At 61.7% G+C, this 17,757-nt stretch overlaps 2 protein-coding genes across 5 annotated transcripts; both read left to right on the top strand.

The window, feature by feature from the left end:
- Positions 1–15: 15 nt before the first annotated feature.
- Positions 16–12,503, top strand: PGF (placental growth factor). 4 transcript variants are annotated; one of them, XM_032444877.1, is made up of 7 exons: positions 16–7,160; positions 7,582–7,621; positions 8,021–8,217; positions 9,027–9,118; positions 10,067–10,096; positions 10,182–10,201; positions 10,938–12,503. In XM_032444877.1, exons 1-7 carry the CDS (start codon positions 6,456–6,458, stop codon positions 11,000–11,002), a joined length of 1,149 nt encoding a protein of 382 aa, XP_032300768.1. In that variant the 5' UTR covers positions 16–6,455; the 3' UTR covers positions 11,003–12,503. The 4 variants fall into 4 exon arrangements, with proteins under 4 accessions (XP_032300768.1, XP_015720582.1, XP_015720583.1 ...); XM_015865096.2 differs by having other exon boundaries at positions 10,182–10,241; XM_015865097.2 differs by lacking the exon at positions 16–7,160 and adding an exon at positions 7,319–7,474.
- A 544-nt stretch (positions 12,504–13,047) lies between these two features.
- On the top strand, positions 13,048–16,865 carry RPS6KL1 (ribosomal protein S6 kinase like 1). Its single transcript, XM_015865090.2, has 10 exons — positions 13,048–13,321; positions 13,420–13,544; positions 13,648–13,740; positions 13,833–13,880; positions 14,297–14,429; positions 14,653–15,150; positions 15,471–15,560; positions 15,685–15,767; positions 16,034–16,129; positions 16,240–16,865. The coding sequence occupies exons 1-10, from the start codon at positions 13,063–13,065 to the stop codon at positions 16,348–16,350; spliced, it is 1,536 nt and encodes a 511-aa protein (XP_015720576.1). The 5' UTR covers positions 13,048–13,062; the 3' UTR covers positions 16,351–16,865.
- The last annotated feature ends 892 nt before the right edge of the window (positions 16,866–17,757 follow it).

The following is a 17,757-nucleotide window of genomic DNA, read 5'->3' as shown; positions in this document are numbered from 1 at the left end:
TCCCGCCCCGTAGCGGCGCGGCCAATGAGGAGAGCGTTGACTTGGAGCGGGTGGCAGCCAAAGCAAACCGTGCTGGGAGGCGCAGCTGTGGCGGCACGGCCCGTCCCGCTGGCAGCGCCCGGATCAGGCAGCAATGCGGCTCCGTCCCGTCCGCTGCCCGGCGCCATGGCCGTGGCACCGCGCTGCGTTGCCGCTCCGCCCCGCCGGTGCAGGAACCGGGGCGGGCTGCCGGCCGGACACCAGCGGCGCTCCCCGGTGCCCCCAGCGCAGCCGCAGTGCGTGCAGCCGGGCTGGGCGCTGCGTGCCGCCGGGTGCCGGCATGCGGACGGCGCTCCCACGCACGCAGCATGGGAACGGGCCAGAGCAAGATTCATTGCGTCGGAGCTGCCGTTTGTTTGTGTACTTATCCGGCCCATAAACAGCAGCGCAACGAGATTAGGCGGGAGGGAGCGAGAGGAAGGGAAACCAGCCCGGGGTGATGACCTCCGTGTGGATGCCGGGCTGTTTACATTCCCCGCTCCGGTCCCAGGGGCTGTTGCGGGGCAGTTTCTTCTCAGCCCGTGCCAGGCCGCAGGGTTCGCGAGCTCCGCGCTCACGCCGCCCGTTCCCCGCAGCACGTCCCACCGGGCACCGCCACCGCAGCCAGTCGGGACAGCCGCCAGCCCCGTGTCCCTGCGAGCACAGCTCTGCTTGCGGCCGCTGCCCCGCGTCTCATGAATGAAAGCTCTGAATGGGGAGCTGGGAGCCGTTCGCCCGCGGCCGTGGTAGCTGAGCCGAGCCAGGAGCTGCCTTTCTCCGGAGAACTGAAAGGCACACACCGGGCTACGGCTGCTTGGCAGGACCGCGGCCGAGGGACATCTGGTTGGCATGGGGCAGCAGCTGCCGCCAGGCTCCGTGTGTTGGTCTGAGCACACAGGAGGAGTGAGAAGGAGGGAGGGGAAGCGGGGAGGCACTGTTCTGGTCAGGGCAGCATGGGACACGTGGAGAGGCAGCTGGAGAGCTCCTGGTGTCCCGGTATATCCAGTGTATCTTACTGTCTAGCAGGCCGTGGAGGTGGGGAGCTCCTTGGTGGGTCCTTGGCAGCATTCCACAGCAGGAGCTACACTCTGCAACCCCTCTCTTGTGCCACAGCCAGCTGCCTCCTGCATGTCACGCCTCCTGCATGGCTCACCCCCTCCCCTCCCCTGGCACACCCAGGTGCCCTAGGAAGACTTGGCTGCAGCAGCTTCCCAGCTGCCGTGTGAGCAATGCTGTGAGTGAAGGAGCTGAGCAGGGGACGAGCTGGCTGGCAGAGCCAGGCGGTTGCACACATTTGCTGCTCCCGTGGAGGAGCTGGGGCACAGCTCATCTCATGCCCAGAACAATGCTCTGCTCCTCAGGAGCTGAAGGTACACTGTATAAGTCTGTGGATGACACAAAACTGAGGGAAGTTGTTGACTCCCTCGAGGGCAGAGAGGCCTTGTAGAGAGATCCTGAAAAACTGAAATGATTGCCAACTGCATGGAGGTTAACAAGAGCAAGTGCCTGGTTCCATGCATGGGACAGAGCGCAGGTCCCTTCTAATTCAGGGTATTCAAGATTCTTACTTAGGGGTGGCGACTGGAGACACTGCTTTCGTTCTGCCTGATGAATTCTGCATTTATCTTTCCCTGGGGGCCAAATGCAATTCCCTGAGTGCTGGAGCGAGGGAGGAGAAGGCAGCACAGAGGCTGGGTAGAGTCTGGGAGCACTGGAACATCGTGTGCTAGGAGGCTGTTTGGATTAGAAACTCTCTGCGGATCAAGTGGGCTGGATGAAATGCCAGGGAGGGGAATTGGAGTCTGCTGAACTCTAGTAATTGGACTCGTCTGTAACACCCGGATAAGAAAAGTGAGCTGCTCACGCTCAGCACAGATGAAGGGAAGGAGCCAGCATGCGGGAGCCAGCAGACGCAGCCCAGTAGGAATAACAAGGCTGCACAGCAGTGATTGTACAGGCTGGATAGGTGACGTGGGGAAAAGGAGCATAGGGTGACTGCTGGGTGCTGAAGGTTATTCCAGGCACAAGTGGCAGAGAAGCAGTTCAGGACTGCAAGACACATGGTGACACGGGGAACACAAACCACAGCCTGAGGAGATGGGTTTCCTGGAGAGTCTCTGGTCCATTCTCAAATGAACTGCCCCATCCAGCAGCTTTGACCGCCGCAGTAGCAGACATGGCTGTGCAGCCATGGAGGCAGAGCTGTAATGAAACAGGAGTGATTCTGTTGAAGAGCTGGGGGAACCCAAACCGGTGCTTTCTGCATGTTACTGGGAAGACATTGTGTCACATAGTAAGCAGAGGAACTGGAAATGAAAGGCTGAATCAAGTGCTGAGCACATGGTGAATGCTTCAGCTTCCAGGAAAAGAAGACAAAACCCCCCAAACAAATAGCTGATGATCAAAAGCAGGTATGTGAACAGCTGGGAAACACAGCTCTGTGCGTCTGGAGAAGCACGAAGACACGGCCTGAGTCATCAGCAGTGTTAACATGTTTGAGATTCATGGCTGACTCCACAGGTACCAGGAGGTGTTCTGCTGCCCTTTGCAGATGAGCCTGGCAAAAATTGCTCTGTAAAGTGATCATCTATAGGGAAGCGTGACTGGAGTGGACAGCAAGAAACAGGAGGGGTTTGCTGGGGTGCTCTGGGAGTGGGGTAACAGGACCAGCTCAGTGCCTCAGGTTAGCAAAGGGCTGGGCACGGGTCGCTGCTCAGCAGCTCACATTCATATGCACCAGCTGCTGCCTGGCAAGGAGCTGAAGGCCCACCCTTGCATCAGCATGGTGCCCACAGGCAGGCCCAGCAACACTGACACAGTCCTTGATCCCTCAGGGAAACAAGTAGGCGGTTCTGAATCCGGTCCCGGGATCATCTCTTCTGCCAGCACATCTGCCATTTGCCCCCCTCCTTTTCAGAGCCTTAAAATAGAGGCCAAGGCTGGGAAGTCGCAGGGTTTTTCTAGACTTTGTTGTGGAAGCAGCCCACGCTCGTGCCCCCAGTGGGCTGTGCAGGCTGGGCTGGGTCAAGAGAGAGAGGCACGGGAAGCTGGCACTGCTGTGCCTGCTCAGGGCAGGGAGCCCCGCTCACCAGCTTGTTACTCTGCCCTCATTCCAGGTCCCTGCTTGGGATGCCAGCAGCTGGAGGCTCCGGGTTCAAAGGCCAGGCTGGCCAGGAAGAGTGAGGGAAGTGTGGGAAGCCAGCTGTCATGTAGGAAAACAAGCACGAGAGAGGGCTGAGGGAGCATGCTGCAGGGATGGCCAGAGGATGCCCCAGCAGCACAACCAGCTCGTCGGGCCTTTGTAGCCAGAAAAGGCATCAGTGTCGCTCAGTGCTTAAGAGAGCACAAGTCAGCAAACTGGCTGGCACCGTGCAGGTGGTGGCCGGGTCCCATCCCTGCTCAGAGGGCACACAGCAGGATGGCTGTGCCGGGGTTTGCCGACGTGCGTCCCTTCAGGATGAGCTCAGGGGAGTCCCCGAGTAAACCTGGCATCACCGCCGCTCCAGGAAGCCGGGCCCTTCGGGGGAGACAAAGCGCGTCCGAGCTGCTCTGCGGTCACCGAGGGTCCGTGACACCAGCAGTCTGGGCTGCTTCCTGGTCACCGGCCAGCTCTGCGCAGTTCCTCCTCACTTGCTCCTGGCGCTGCAGCTGCCGGGCTGGCTTTACTCATTGTCTGCCGCGGGTGATGCGAGCTATTCAGCGGCTGCCAGGATTCAGGGAAGGAGAGGGATGAGCCACCCCTCCGCCCACGCTCTGGGAAGGGCTCGGGGACGAAGCCCTGCCGATACACACGTTCGCTCCTGTTGGGGTGAGCCGAGTGCAGAGCAGAGCCCGCACACGCCATCCCCGAGTCCCGCTGATGTGCTGGGGCTGCGAGCAGAGCTTGGGAGCAGCCCGGGCTGCAGCCCGCCCTGCACAATAGCGAGCTCGCTGCTCCCCCTCTCCCTGTGTGTTTGCCTTCCAGAGCCAGACAGGGGCCTGCCGTCACTATTATTTTGCTTTGTGTCAATATTATGACAGCTAAAAGCAGGAGAACTGCATCCACATGATAAGCAGCCAGAAGCTCTGGGCTGGGCGTGGATCACATTCGTTTGGCAGTAGAGGATGCCTGGCAGCCCCTGCCCGCGGCCGGCTGTGCTGGGAGGTGGCGAGCAGTGGTAGCAGCAAGGCCGGCTCCTCTGTTAGACTCCCACCACCTTCATCCCAGGGCTGATGAAGCTTATGTGGTGTGTCCTGAGAGGAGATGTACACAGAAAGAGCTTTGTTCTCTAGTGGAAAGTCACCTCCAGCTCCCATTCAGCCCTGGGGGCTGCTCCCAGACAGCAGTGGGGTGTGCAGGACGGGGGCACGGTGCCTGGGCACGGTGACCACAAGCTCCATGGAGGCTCGGTCTGGGAAGCTGCTGAGGCAGCACTTACCTGTAGGCACCCACGTATGCTCAGTGCTGCGGTTCAGCTCCCTAAGCCTCACCCTGCTCCTGCAAACACCATGTCCCAGCGCGTCCCCACCAGCCGGCCAACACGATGTGCTCTCCGTGACTTCTCCACCGGCTGCCACACTCTGCCCTGGTGCTGCCACGTCACGGCCAGCCTGGGAGACGGCCAGCTGGCATTAACCCTCCCTGCTGCCAACATCACCTTGCCCACAGCTTCACTTCTGTGGGAACGGGGCTTGGCCTCAGTGCCAAACGAGGCTCACACTTGGTGTGAGATGCTGAGCTGAGCAGTGCCTGCCCAGCGGCTCAGGGCCCTGGGATTTGGGTCTTGCTGTGTCAGATTGCTGCTCGCTGATGGCATCGCCCCTTATACCTCCAGTGGGACATCAGCAGGGTGTGTCTGCACTGCTGGGATTGCCCTCGTGTGGCACGTGCTCTGGGGCAGCCCTGGTTTCCCTATAGCCAGAGCCCAGCACCACAGGCAGTGTGCGTGCTGAGCCCCGCTGTCCTGCCAGCACAGGGCAGCCGTCAGGTGTCTGCGGCCTCATCAGCCCTACAGAGGCCACGGGTCCCTAGGGAGGCCAGGTCCATCCCGAGGAACCAAAATAAACAGCAGAGTTCCTGCCACGTGCAGCCGGGGCTGACTAAGGGCAGCCGCTTCCGCCTGCTTTGGGCTGCAACAACAGCCACAGTGTTCAGGGTGCACAGCTCGGCCCATTTCCCCCTATTGTCAGCCTGCAGCTCCACACACACATCCCCTGCACACCTGGGCTGGGAGGAGAAACCGTGGGGCTGCCCGTGGCCAGGCACGGGAGGCCAGACCTGGCCAAGCTCTGGGGAGTGCTGTGGGGCCCAGGTGTCTGCAGGCCTGATCCCTCGGGAGACATGGTGGCAATACAGGGGTACTCTGGGTTGAGGCCCAGGAGTGCAGTGTGTCACACCCCTGTGATGTGTGGCCACGGGGGTCCCGTTGTGGTGGGGTTCAGCACTGCCGGCTCAGGCTGTTGGGGCACTGCTCTATGCAGAGCTCTGGTCTGACCCACAGCAGGGCCAGAAATAGTCGCAGCACAAAAATATGGAGCTGAGGTTTCCAGGGTGTTTTCTGAGGGCTCAGTAGGTGACGCAGGAGGGCTGGGAGACAGTCAGCTTCACAGGGATGTTTGTTTGAGCTGCTTTCACCTGAGATGCCAAAGGTGAGATTTTACAGGGGCAAAGACTCCCATGGGGGATGTTGATCCCAGCATGGGGCTGTGACAGGGAAGACAGCGCAGTGGGGTGAAGCTCTGCTAAGAGAGCTCGGCTGTGCTGTGACTTATTGGAGATGAAGATCTGAGCCTATGGTTGTCACATCTGACCTGTCAGGAAACATCTCCTGAGCTCCCAGCCAGTCGCCGAGCTCTGTTCCTAAGGTCTGTGGATCTGGAGCCCCAGGGAGGTTGTGTGGCAGATATGAGGGTGCAGTCACAGCACTGTCCCCAAGGCCTGTCCTGTGGCAGGGCCCTGCAGGATGCTCCCTGCTTGCAGGAGGATGTTGCTGGTCACAGGTTACTGGCGTTCAAATGTTATTTTCCCATTCCTGTCTCTGCTCCCAGAAAGGGGATGCTCATCCCAGGAATGTAAACTCTGCCCAAGGCCTCAGAGGAAATAGCTTCAGGACAGGAACAGCATTGCGCTCACAGTGAAGGGCTGCTCCGTCCCCCCCTCCAGCCACACGGCCCCATGGAGAGCCCTTTGCTCTAGCACTGCTGAGGCCTTGTGTCTGAGGGGTGGCCCCAGGAGACCTTCCCGCAAGGCCGGGCAGCCCCGGAGGCCCCGTGTGGTGACAACCCCTGCAATAACACCAATCTGCCCTACAGACAGCAGCGGCAGCTCCTGCACATGGCAGGGGGAAGCACTGCCTTTGCCCCCACCCCAAAGCCATCTGTGGGGCAGTGGTGTGCCCTGGGCCCAGAGGTGCTGTAGGGCTGCAGAGAGAAGCACGGGTGGAGGGCACCGCACAGCGATGGCTCCTGCTCCCATAAGGGCATGGGAGCCCCAGCAGGCGCTGAGCATCTCTGTGCTGCTGAGTGATGGACTGCAGAGCACCCAGCCCTTCATCTGCTCTGTGTGCTTATCTCCACAGCACCTCCCTGCTCGGTGCCAGCACCTTCCTCGTGCACTCAGTGGTACCAGCACGCAGGGGGGTCTGGCTGGAGCCTGGTGCCCGCTGGCACCTGAGCTGCCACCGCCTGTACGGCCCCGTGTCTTGGGGACAGAGCTCATGGGGCCGGGACGTGCTACAGCGGTGCAAGGACGGACCCCGCATGGAGGAGGGCCGAGAGCTCCTGCAGCCCTGCTGCCCCCCAGGAAGCAGCGATATGAGGCCGGGCCGGGACACGGAGCCCACCCTTACCCAAGACCCGCAGCCCACGGGGATCGTGTTCCCCGCTGGCATCTGCTCCCTCCAACCTCCGGCAGCCACAGCTTTTCTGGACACCGGGGCTTAAAAATAGCACGGAAAAGGCCACGGAGCTTCTCCGGGTTTAACGTCGGCGGCGGGGTTTGGCCCGGCCGCCCCCGGCCCCCTGCACGGAGCCGATCTGCGCCCATCGGGCCGCTCCCCGCCGGCCCGGCACCCACCGCCCCGCGCCTCCCCGTCCTCCGCGTGTCGGAAGGACCCCGGTGCCGGGCAGAACCGGGATCGCTCCCGAGCTCCAGCAGCTGGAAGGTGGGCGGCCCCGTCGCTCCGGGTACCCAGTCGATCCCGCGTCCCCCGGGGCAGGGCACCTGCTCCTCCCCGCTGCCGGAGCGGGCCGGGGCGGGGGCCGAGGCGGGCGGGGGCGGAGCGGGACAGCGGCGGTGAAATAGGGGCGGCGGAGCGGGACGCGCTCTCATGGCCCGGCGGCGACGGAGCGGGCTGGCATGTGGGGGGCGACGGGGCGGAGGCGGCGGCACTGAGTCGGGGTCCGGGCGGCGATGCGGCTGCTCGGTGCCTTCCTGCGGCTGCTGCTGGCCGGGGCGCTGGGAGCGCCGCCCGCCCCGGTGAGAACCAGGAGGAAGGAACGGGAGGGGGGTCGGAGCCGGGCCGGGGCTGGGGGGCGGCGGTACCGCCGAGCCGCCCCTCCAAACCCGCCTTTCCCTCCCTGCAGGCCCCGGAGGCGCGGGGGACAGCCGGCGCGGAGGCGTCCGGTGAGTCGGCGGCGGGCGGCGGTGCGGGGCTGCGGGCGGTTTCCCGGCTCCGGGCTCGTCGTCTCGCAGCCCCGTGGCCCGCGGCGGCGCCACCGAGCCGGTACTGCGCCTCCGAGCGATGCTACGGGACGGCGCAGCGCCGCACCTCCGGCAGAAACCGGGGGAACCGGCGTCCGAGCGGGGGGCCGTGCCCCTGCTCTCTGCCGCCGGGGGTGGGGAGCCGGCAGGCGGGGACAGAGCTCCGGGGCGACGGGTGACTGCGGGAGGAGCGCAGCAGCGGACACTATGGGGGCACTGGGGGATCCTCCGCATCCCGCCCTGCGATGGGAGAGCGCAGCAGGGCTCGGCTGGGGACCCTCTTCCCCGGGGCACGCCTTAGAGTTCCCCGGTTTCTTGCAGTCCTGACCTTTAAGGAGATCTGGAACCGCAGCTTCTGTCGGCCTCGGGAGCAGCTAGTGGATATCATTACCGAATTCCCCAACGAGGTGGAGTACATCTTCAGGCCTTCCTGCGTCTCCCTGCAGCGCTGCGGGGGCTGCTGCGGTGACGAGGGACTCCGCTGCGTCCCCGTGCAGACCAGCACGGTCACCGTGCAGGTGAGCACCGCCCCGCGGGGCCGGGGGGGCGGCAGGCGCGGGGTGGGCAGGGTGAGCACGAGGGGCACCTGCAGCACCCCCACTGCGCTGCCAATGGTCAGTGTGCTGCCGCCCTGCTGTGGGTGAGGGACTTGGAGAGCCTGCAGGGATTGAAAGCACAGCAGAAAGCAGGAGGGGAGCTGCCAAAACATTAAAATCTTAATTAGAGCAAAAGTTTGAAACGAGTTAAAGGTGGTGAGCTGTGCCCTTCCTGGGCTCCCCAGCACAGGAGGCATCCAGCCGCAGTGCACAGGGTCACTGTGGGTCGCAGCACGGCTGAACATTCCCAAAGGAGCCCCTGAGTGTGTGGGTTGCCCCCCTGGCTGCTCTGCAGGCTGACGTGCGGCAGGGCAAACCCTGCACCCCCCCAGGACAGGAGGCACCATTGTCTGGGCTGTGGCCCAGTGTGGTGGGAGGAGTGGCAGCAGTGGGAACGGTCTGGAAAACTGGGCTGGGAGAGATGCCCTTCAGAGAAGGAAGATGTACAAAGTGGTCAAATGTGTGAAAGGTCTTTGTAAAGGCAGAGACAGAATATCTGTTCTAAGGCTGGGACATCCCAGCTGGAGTCTTAATACAGCCCCGAGGGCACAAGGAGATGTTAGAGAGTCTCTGGAGCCTCAGCCCAGCTGGGGCTGCTGCCTATGGGGGCGGAGGACCCTTCCTGCCCTCTGCCTGGCCGAGGTGCTGGGGTGGTCTTTGTCCTGCACTGAATGGAGGTGGAGAAACGGTGCCTCGACTGTGGGCTGGGAAGTAACCTTTGTTCCTTTCAGCTTGTGAAGATAAAGCCCAATGGAGAGGCACCCTACGCGGAGGCACCCTACGTGGAGATGTCATTCACCGAGCACAAGCAGTGCGAGTGCAGGTAGGGCTCACTCTGTGCTGCTGAGGCCCTGCCAGCCCACCTGCCAGCCCTCCATGGGGCAGGGGGACGTGCTGGGGCCTTTCCCATCTTAGCTGTGCTGGGTTTTGCTGGAGCCCACAGCCCCAGGCTGTGCTGTGTCTCTGCAGTGAGATCTGCCTGATCCGAGGATGGGGATTTAGGGTTTATGTCTGAGCTTAAATGCATGGCACCAATTTGGCAAGGGCATGCAGCACTGACCAGGGACGGATGCTCATCACCACCCATCAGCCTGGCACGAAGTTAACTGCAGTGGGTCACTGCCCTTTGGGCTCAGCAGCGGAGTGTTGCAAAGAGTGGGAAGCACGTCCTGCTGGCCAGCACAGCCTTGTCTGGAACAACATAAGGGTCCTGTGCTGGTATTTCCCCACAGCAGTGCAGTGCAGTGTCCTGCCCCTGCTGGCTCTGGAGCTGCCTGTCAGTGGATGTGTAAGGAGTGGGAAGAGGCACGTGTGCGACTTCCCCCTGCTTCCAGCTGTGTTCCGGGAGGGAATTTCCTGAGCCTGTTGTGGTTTCCCCACACGGGGTGATTCTGGGGGCAGCACTCACAAGTGTGCATTCTGGCTTCAGGTCTGTCTTGCACCTGCACAGCCTTTTGTCTTCTCATCAAGCACCCTTCTTTGCTTTTACGTTGCTCTCCTTCTTAAGTTCATTGTAAATGCAGTGGATGGAGCTTAGTTGTGGCTCATATAGGAGATGCTTGAGCCACAGATGGTGTGACTGGCTTCATCCAACCACTGCTGAAGCCCAGGGGTGTCACCAAGTCTGCTGTCCCCCTGTCTACTGTGGTCAGTGAGGTGCTAAGAAGTTGGAAGGAGTCACTGAGTCTGTTTTAAGGATGCTGGGTGCTTTGGCAGCCCCCTGGCAGCTCCCAGCTGGCACTGCCCCATAACCACCCCAATCTCCCCACAGGCCAAGGCAGGACCTGGCGAGACCGGGCAGGTAAGTGGCATTGGGGCACGCCGCTGCTGGGGCTGTGTGCCCAGTGCCCACATGTCAGCCTCTCTTTGCTGCTTTGCTTTTGAAGGAGGAGACTCAAGGGCCGAGGTAAGAGAAGACAAGACAAGAGACGTAAAGACTGCGAGCTGTAAGTGAGCAGGGCAGGCATGGGTGGTGCCTTCTGGGTTCTCTTCTTGGCAAGGACCAGCTGTGGTCAGGTGTTAGGTCTTTGGTGCTGTGAGTAGAGTGGAACAAATGCAGGAAGGAGCAGGGCAGAGGGGACAGCGTGGGGCTGGGGAGATTGGCCACACACCAATCCATGTACAGTAGGCCTCTGGCAGGGATGCTTGAAGCTGGCTGGTCCCACCCAGGGTGGGGATGGGTGGATAGAGCGGTAATGTGGTTGCATATGGCTATAATGGCTGCACAGGCTGTGCTGAATTCTATATCCATGAATTTCCAGTTCCAGCCTCATCCTGCTGCCAGCCGTGTCCTTACTGCAGTCCTTGGCCAGCTGCTGTTTGGGTTACTCCTGTCCTTACCCTCGCTGTGTCCTGCTGACTCTCACAAACAGTTTGCTGGGGCTGCAGAGCAGGCACTTCCCAGGGCTGAGCCTGGTGCTGGCAATTTGCAGCTGATACCCCTCTCTGTCTGAAGTGTTGCTCAGTGCTCTGCGAGCACCTGGAGCCCCACACCCCTCTCCCTGCTGTGAAGTCCCACTCCTCACGGTCTCTTCCCACAGTCTGGTGTTTGGGGCTGGGTGTGGGGAGGGCTGGGGGGCAGGAGGTGATTGTGGTTCTGCAGAGCCCAGCGATGCTTATGCTGTGCTGTGCTCCCCTTGCAGATGTGGCACACCACGCAGGTAGCCTCCGCTCTGCCCCCAGCCTCGCTCCTGCCTCTGGAGCTTGAACCTATGGCACTTCTGCCCAGTGCGGGGACGTGTGGTGCTGAGCCCCTTGGAGTGACGGTGCTGGGGAGCAGGACTGCGGCAGGAAGGAGCCAACGAGATTTATGCTTGGCCTAGAGCGTATCCTGGAGCCAAGGACTCTCTTGCCCCACCTGCACTGCTGCAGTGGGACTAAAGGACCCAGAAGGGGGGATGAGGAGTCGGAGCTGCAACCTGTTGCTGGAGGGCATCTTGGGGCTGCAAGGAGCAGAGCTGTGGGCACGCTGCTGGAGCTGGGCACTATGTAGAGCCGGGGTGAACAGGGCTGGAACTGCAGAACTACTGTGTCCTGCAGGCAAAGGGGAGGGAGCACAGCTGGGATGGGTCTCAATCTGGGCAAGGTGCAGCCCAAAAGGGTGTCTTGGGGGGAGGGGAGCTTGGCAAACCCTTCTGGTAGGCACAGGAAGGAATTTGGGTACTACAGAACCTTCCTGTACCCACAGCCACGTTCCAGCCTTGCCCTTCTGAATAAAAGCTGGGGGCGGACACAGGAGCTGGGTGGGTGAGCATCCTCTCCTTGGCAGCAGCTGGAGGGCCATTCCCTGCCAGTGCCCAGACTGGAGGCAGGCTGGTGCTCCCAGCTCTTGTGGCACTCAGCCCATCCCTCTGTTTTGTTGAGGTCTGGTCCCACCTTGTTGTCCCACAGCTGCCCCTTGGCCCTGGTGGGGCTGCCCAGGGGCTTTCCTACCTGGGAACTGCCACCCACTCAGCTGGCCCAGTGGCACTATCTGTTACTGGGAGCACCCTGGGATGGGCAGGGAACTGTCGTCCCCTGTCTGGGGAGCTCCAGGCACTCATTTTCTGTTTGCCCCAGTAGTGAAGAAAGGGCTGGGGCCATGATTGCACTACAGCTCAGCCAGGCCCACAGACAACCCGCTCTCTGGTTCCTGCTCACCTCAAGCACTGCCCCGGGGCTCTTCCATCCCACCCACAGTGCTGGATCTCACTGTTGTATCCATTCTGTGCTCTTCAGTGGTGCGCAGGCCCTAAGGACAAAGCAGGGAACTGATAGCATAGCAGTTCCTAGGCCCAGCCCTGGGTTCAACCACCCTCTTCATGACTGTGGGGCTGACAGGAGCTCGCTCAGCTTCTGACAGCCCCTAACAAGCCACAGCTGGGGTGTATTCCTGCAGCCCCGAAGCTGCTGTGTGATGGCTCAGCTGCTGCCCACAGCTGAGGAGAGATGTGGCTTATCCTGTGTTGGGTAACCAGAGAGGGCTGCGGTGTGGGTGGGGGTTTGGGGCAGCTTCCCCAGGTCTGACAGTGTTGGGTGGGGTCCCGGTGTGGGCAGTTTGCTGCACCGTGTGGGGCTTCAGCAGGGCCTGTGAGCAGCAGGAGCCACGGCAGCGCTGAGAGATGGCCCCGACCGCCTGCGTTGTTTGTAACAGTAATACTTTCACCGTGGTAGTATTATGACCTTTGAGAAGGAAACTATGTAAAAACAAGACTGTTAATTTAAAAGCCTGTCAGGTTTGGTTATTGGGCTTAAAATCACGAAGCCCAGCAGCACGTGCAGCAGCCCAGTGTTCCCCTCGCCGTGAGGAGGCCGGGTCCGCAGCTCGCCCATCCCGGGGCCGTGCCTTATCCCTGCGGCTGAGGCGCCGGGGGAGCGGCTGGACCCCACGGCGCTATCGGTGCCCCTGGGCCGTGGAAGCCGCCGGTGCTGCGGAGCAAAGGTTTGTTTAAGGAGGCCCGTAGGGGGGGTCGGCGGGGACAGAGCGGCGGCTGAGAGCGGGCTGCGGCCGGGCTGCAAGAGCGTGTGCTGTGCCATGGAGCTGTTACGGCGAGAGCGGATCCGGTCCAGGAGTGCCGGGAAGCTGCCCCGCATCCCTCGGAGCCGCGGATCCATCTGCGTGTTGACAGCAGCAGCTTCCTTTGGTCTGGGGCTCTCCCCGGCTCCCAGGTCGCTGCTGAGGACCTTCGGGTTCCAGAGCTTCCCCCCCCCCAATGCCGGCCCCACCGGTCTCACGGTAGGAGCCCCACACGGGCGCGTCCCCGCGCGGTATGATCTCACCCGCGGCCAATGGTTGGGCGGGGCCGCAGCCGGGCGCGCTCCCGCCGCACGCCGATCCCGAGGCGGCCGCGCGCAGCCCCGGCGGGTCGGGGTCCGGAGGATGCTCCATCCCCGCACCGCGGCCCCATGAGCCGGCCGGGCCGGGATTACCTGCTGGAGGCGGCGCGGCAGCTGCGGCTGGCGCTGGAGCGGGACGTCAGCGAGGACTACGAGGAGGCCTTCAATCACTACCAGAACGGCGTGGACGTGCTGCTGCGCGGCGTGCAGGGTACGGGGAGCGGGGGGGGGGGGGGGGGGGGGGGGCGGTGCGGGGTCCGGGGGGTCCGAGCGAGGCCGCCGCACGTTCACGCCGCTTTCCGCTCTCAGTGGAACCCAACCGGGAGCGGCGCGAGGCCGTGAAGCGGAAGATCACGCAGTACCTGCGGCGAGCCGAGGAGATCTTCACCTGCCACCTGCAGCGTTCGCTGGGCGACGGCAGCCCCGGCGGCACGGTGAGCATCCATCCGGCGGGGCGGCGCCCTCGGCCCCTCGTTCCCGTCCGGGTGCCGCTCGCGGCGCGGTGCGGGTCCCTCAGCCCTCTCTCCCCGCCCGCAGGGTTACAGCAGCCTCCGCCTGCGGCCCGTCCGGACGCTGCGCTCGGCGGTGGACAACCTGCGGCGCTGCCGGGTGCTGGCGCTCATCGACAAGGTGCGGGCGGGGTGGGGGCTGGCCCTGCTCGGCCGGGTGGCTCCGGGTGACGGCGGGCACCGCGTCTGACCCGTGCCGTGCGCTGCCCGCAGGTGCAGGTGGTGCAGGACCCGGCCACCGGCAGGACCTTCATCCTCAAGGTGGGTGACGGCTCCGCGTGTCGGCTGCCTCCGTCCCGTGGGGGCCGGGGGCGGGGCCCTGCAGCGCGTAGGGCCGAGCGGTCAGCGGCTCCTTTGTCGGCAAAGAGCGGCTCCAGGAGCCTCTAGAGACTCCCTGATCCGCACTGAACGCTCGGCCGCCTCCTGTGGTTCTCTTCACCTGTCTGCTTTCCGCTGGGCCTCGCCCCACGTTCAGAGTCAGCCCTGAGAGCAGTGGTGGGTCACACATACGGTGTGTGGGCGCTTCCAGCACCCTTGGAACACAGTAGTCCCCCAAAAATAAAGCACTTCAGAGTGCTGCCGCAGCCTTCTTGGCTGGGCCTTGCCCTGCTGGGGTCTGGGAATCTCACACCCCTTCCGCTCTGTACCCCCCAATGATCTGCACTGTACCTCCCCAGAGCCTCCCCAAGTCCTTTGTGGAGACCCGCGAGCGTCAGACCATCATCCCACATGGTGTCCCCTTCATGGTGAAGCTGCTGTGCTACTACGCGAGTGAGGACTCCATCTTCCTGCACCTGGAGCACGTGCAGGGTGAGTGCAATGCTACCTCCAGCTCCTTCCCCAGCCTTAATGCATCAGCTGCATCTCTGTGGGTTGGGTCTGCCTTATCTGCTGGCACAGCCCTTGTCAGAAGGACAGATGGGTAGAGATCAGACCAAATTGGGGATGACAAATGGGGAGCTGATAGGCAGGGTGCATGGTGTGCTGCCTGTCTTGCTTCATGCCCCATCACTTCTCCTTCATTGCTTTCCAGGGGAGACACTGTGGTCCCACCTGCGTGCCAAGTACCGCACCCAGCAGGGCCCTTCCCCCAGCTCCAGTTCCCCATGTACCAAGGCCCCCCCAGCCCTGCAGGGCCATGGGGGAGAGGACAGCACTCAAGGGAGAAGCCAGGACTCCACTGACCAAGCTGCATCCACTGCCAGCCTCTGTGAGCAGGGTCTGGTCTCCTACACCCAGAACTCTGTGACTGCTGTCGAGGCCAAGGGCTGCACGTTGCCAAGAGCTCCCCAGTGTGAGCCCAGGGCGCTCAGTGGCCACACTGCCAGTCTGACCCGTGGTCGTGCTCCAGCCCCATCGGGACACCGCAGGGCTCCGGCCTCCTGGGGACATGGCTGCACCGCCTGGGCTGTGAAGGAGGAGCAGGTGCAGCTGTGGGCAGCAGAAATCCTCCTGGCCTTAGAGGGGCTTCACCAACAGGGCGTGTTGTGCCGGGACCTCAATCCCAGGAACCTGCTGCTGGATACAGCTGGTAGGTGGATGGTCGCTGGGCTGCAAGATGGATGCTCACCCCTTGGCCAGGAGTCTCGGGCTTCCTGAGCTTGTTGTGGTGTGAGGATGGGGAGGTTTGGCTGTGTCTGAAAGCGTGAACTGCTTGCACTGAGGCCCATGGACTGGGCCCCCTCTAAGCAGCTCTCAGCAGGGGCTGCTCAGTGTCCCTGCACTCAGGGCACAGTGGAGGCCACGTGTCCCAGCTGTCCCCAGTAAGGGCTTGTTGCCAGCTGACCGGCTGGGCCCCTTGGCTTTGTGCTCTGCCAGTTTTGTCCTAACCTCTTTGGTGCTGGCCTTCAGGTCACGTCCGCCTCACGTTCTTTGGCCAGTGGACAGAAGTAGAGCCACAGTGCTGCAGCCAAGCGCTGGAGCAGCTGTACAGTGCCCCAGGTAAGGCTCACATCCTCTGCCCAGTGCCACTGACCTGCTGCACTGACCTACCATGCAACAGCATCAGGGCTGTTGGCCAGGCTCTCTGCTGCCAGCCCAAATCCCTCACTGTCTGTTTCTGCAGAAGTGGGGGGTGTCACGGAGCTGACGGAAGCAGCTGACTGCTGGAGCTTCGGGTCGCTGCTGTACGAGCTGCTGACTGGAGTGGTAAGAAGCAGCGGGGCTGTGCAGCACTGGGATGGGGCACAGAGGGGACAGCCCAGAGCAAGAACTCCTGTCCAGGAAGGGGCTGCACTCTAGAACTGGCCCCATGCTGCAGTGTTCCAGGAGCGTGGTTCTTAGTGCACTGTGAGCTGAGAGCATTGGATTTTAACCTGCCATGCTGGGATGGGGCTGGGTGGTACCGAAGGCTCAGCAGGGCATTACTGCTCTGATCAGTGCCACTGCTTACCATCACCCTCTGCCTCCTACAGCCGCTGTCCCAAAGCCACCCGACAGGGATCCATCCTCACACACAGCTGCTTCTGCCTGAGGGTCTCAGCCTGGCAGCTACATCACTACTCACTCAGGTAAGGACTGAGGAGCACAGGGATTGACGTGGGCCCAAGTCCAGCCTAGGCAGCTTTCCCAGTGCACCCAAGATGGTGCACCCCAGCTTCTCTCCCATGTTTCTCTGCAGCTCTTGCAGCACAACCCCAAACGGCGTCTGGGTGCAGGAGGAGGTGGAATTGCCAAGCTCAAGTCCCACTCTTTCTTCAGCACCGTCCCCTGGAGCAAACTGGTGGGCTGAGCAGGGGGGAAGCGTCCCACCCAAAGCCTGTGAACCCACTTGGTGCCTCTGCCTGCAGTGGGGTGAGGTCTGCTTGCAAAGGGGGAGGGCACACATGAGGTTTTGTAGGCACTAATCTTCTGATGCCACCTATGCCTGCTAGCATCTCCAAGGGGAGGCTGAGGGTTCTTCCATTAAGTCCCTGCTGGAACGGAGCCTGTGCTCTAAACCTCCTCTGTACCACCCTTCCTGGCTGCTGTGGAGAGGCCATGGCCCACTGCTTAGCACAGCGCTGTGGGGTCTCTTCCCTCTGGTTTTATCTCTGCTGCTACCACAGTTGATGTCCCCCATTATTTTTTGTGGCTTCCAATTGTGTCTCCCCAGGGCTTTGCTGGCTGGTACCTGAGCCTGGGCTCAGTGCCATTCACCAGCTGCATGTGTGTGGTAATGCTGCTGCAGGTCAGGGGTGGGATGGAGCCCCTGGCTCTTCTACTCCCAGCTCTGTGAAAAGAATAAACCACATGTGACCGCTTGCAGAAGTGTCCTGTTTCTGAGTCAGCGCTCAGCCCAAACTGTGCTCTGATTTTATGACTGATGAGAATTAGCACAGCTTGACTTGTTGGGTATTGAAGTAGCTCTAGTTTGAAGGAATATCTAGCATTGCCAGTAGTGTACTTCTGATTGTCCTCTCCCAGTAACCTCCCACTGCCCAAGCTTCCCAGTACTAATAAGCTCCTGGCAGCATGAAGCACTGCTGCAGCTGCTGGTTCCAGCTCTGGCTGTGGTGAGCTGCAAACATCCCACTCCTCGCTCAGCTCTCCCATGTTGGCTCCTGGGCAGCAGCAGCAGTGCTTGGCCAGCAGAGGGAAGCAGAGCCCAGGAGAAGTTGAGCTCCTGCAGCAGAATACAGGCATTGCTTCCCAGCCTCCTGCACGCAGGTACAGGCCCTGCTGTATTCTGAAGGTGCATAAGGTTTGGGTTTTTCCCCCCTTCCCTCCTCTTCTAACCTTCTATCTCAGTCAGACACAAAGGAAAGCTAATGCCACACATTCCTCCTTAGCTGCCAGGAAGCACTGCAGCTGTGCGTGCAATAGTTTTCTCTCAGAAGAGGCTGCCTTTACTCATAGCTGGTAAAGACAAGCCATTCTCTGAAGCTTGTGTGAGAGACGGGAAAACCCTACTGCAATCCAGGAATTGGTTTCTTAATGTTCCCACAGGGACAGCTCCTTGCAGAAATGCTCTCAGTGCCCCTAATGAGACAGCTTTCGGTTTACACTTCTTGCCTCCTTTCTCTCTCTGCAGCCCTTAATATCCTTTTTCTCACTGTCACAACCCCTGTTGTATCAGGGAAAAACCAACCTGGCTCCAGAACCACACTGTGAGAGCTTGTCCCAGTTCTCGCTCTTGGCCATCACACCACTTAGAAAA

Source organism: Coturnix japonica, chromosome 5, assembly GCF_001577835.2.
Source record: "Coturnix japonica isolate 7356 chromosome 5, Coturnix japonica 2.1, whole genome shotgun sequence".
In the NCBI taxonomy this organism is placed as follows: Eukaryota; Metazoa; Chordata; class Aves; order Galliformes; family Phasianidae; genus Coturnix; species Coturnix japonica.
Note: the sequence above shows the minus strand (reverse complement) of the source record. Positions and strands in the feature narration are given on the sequence as shown.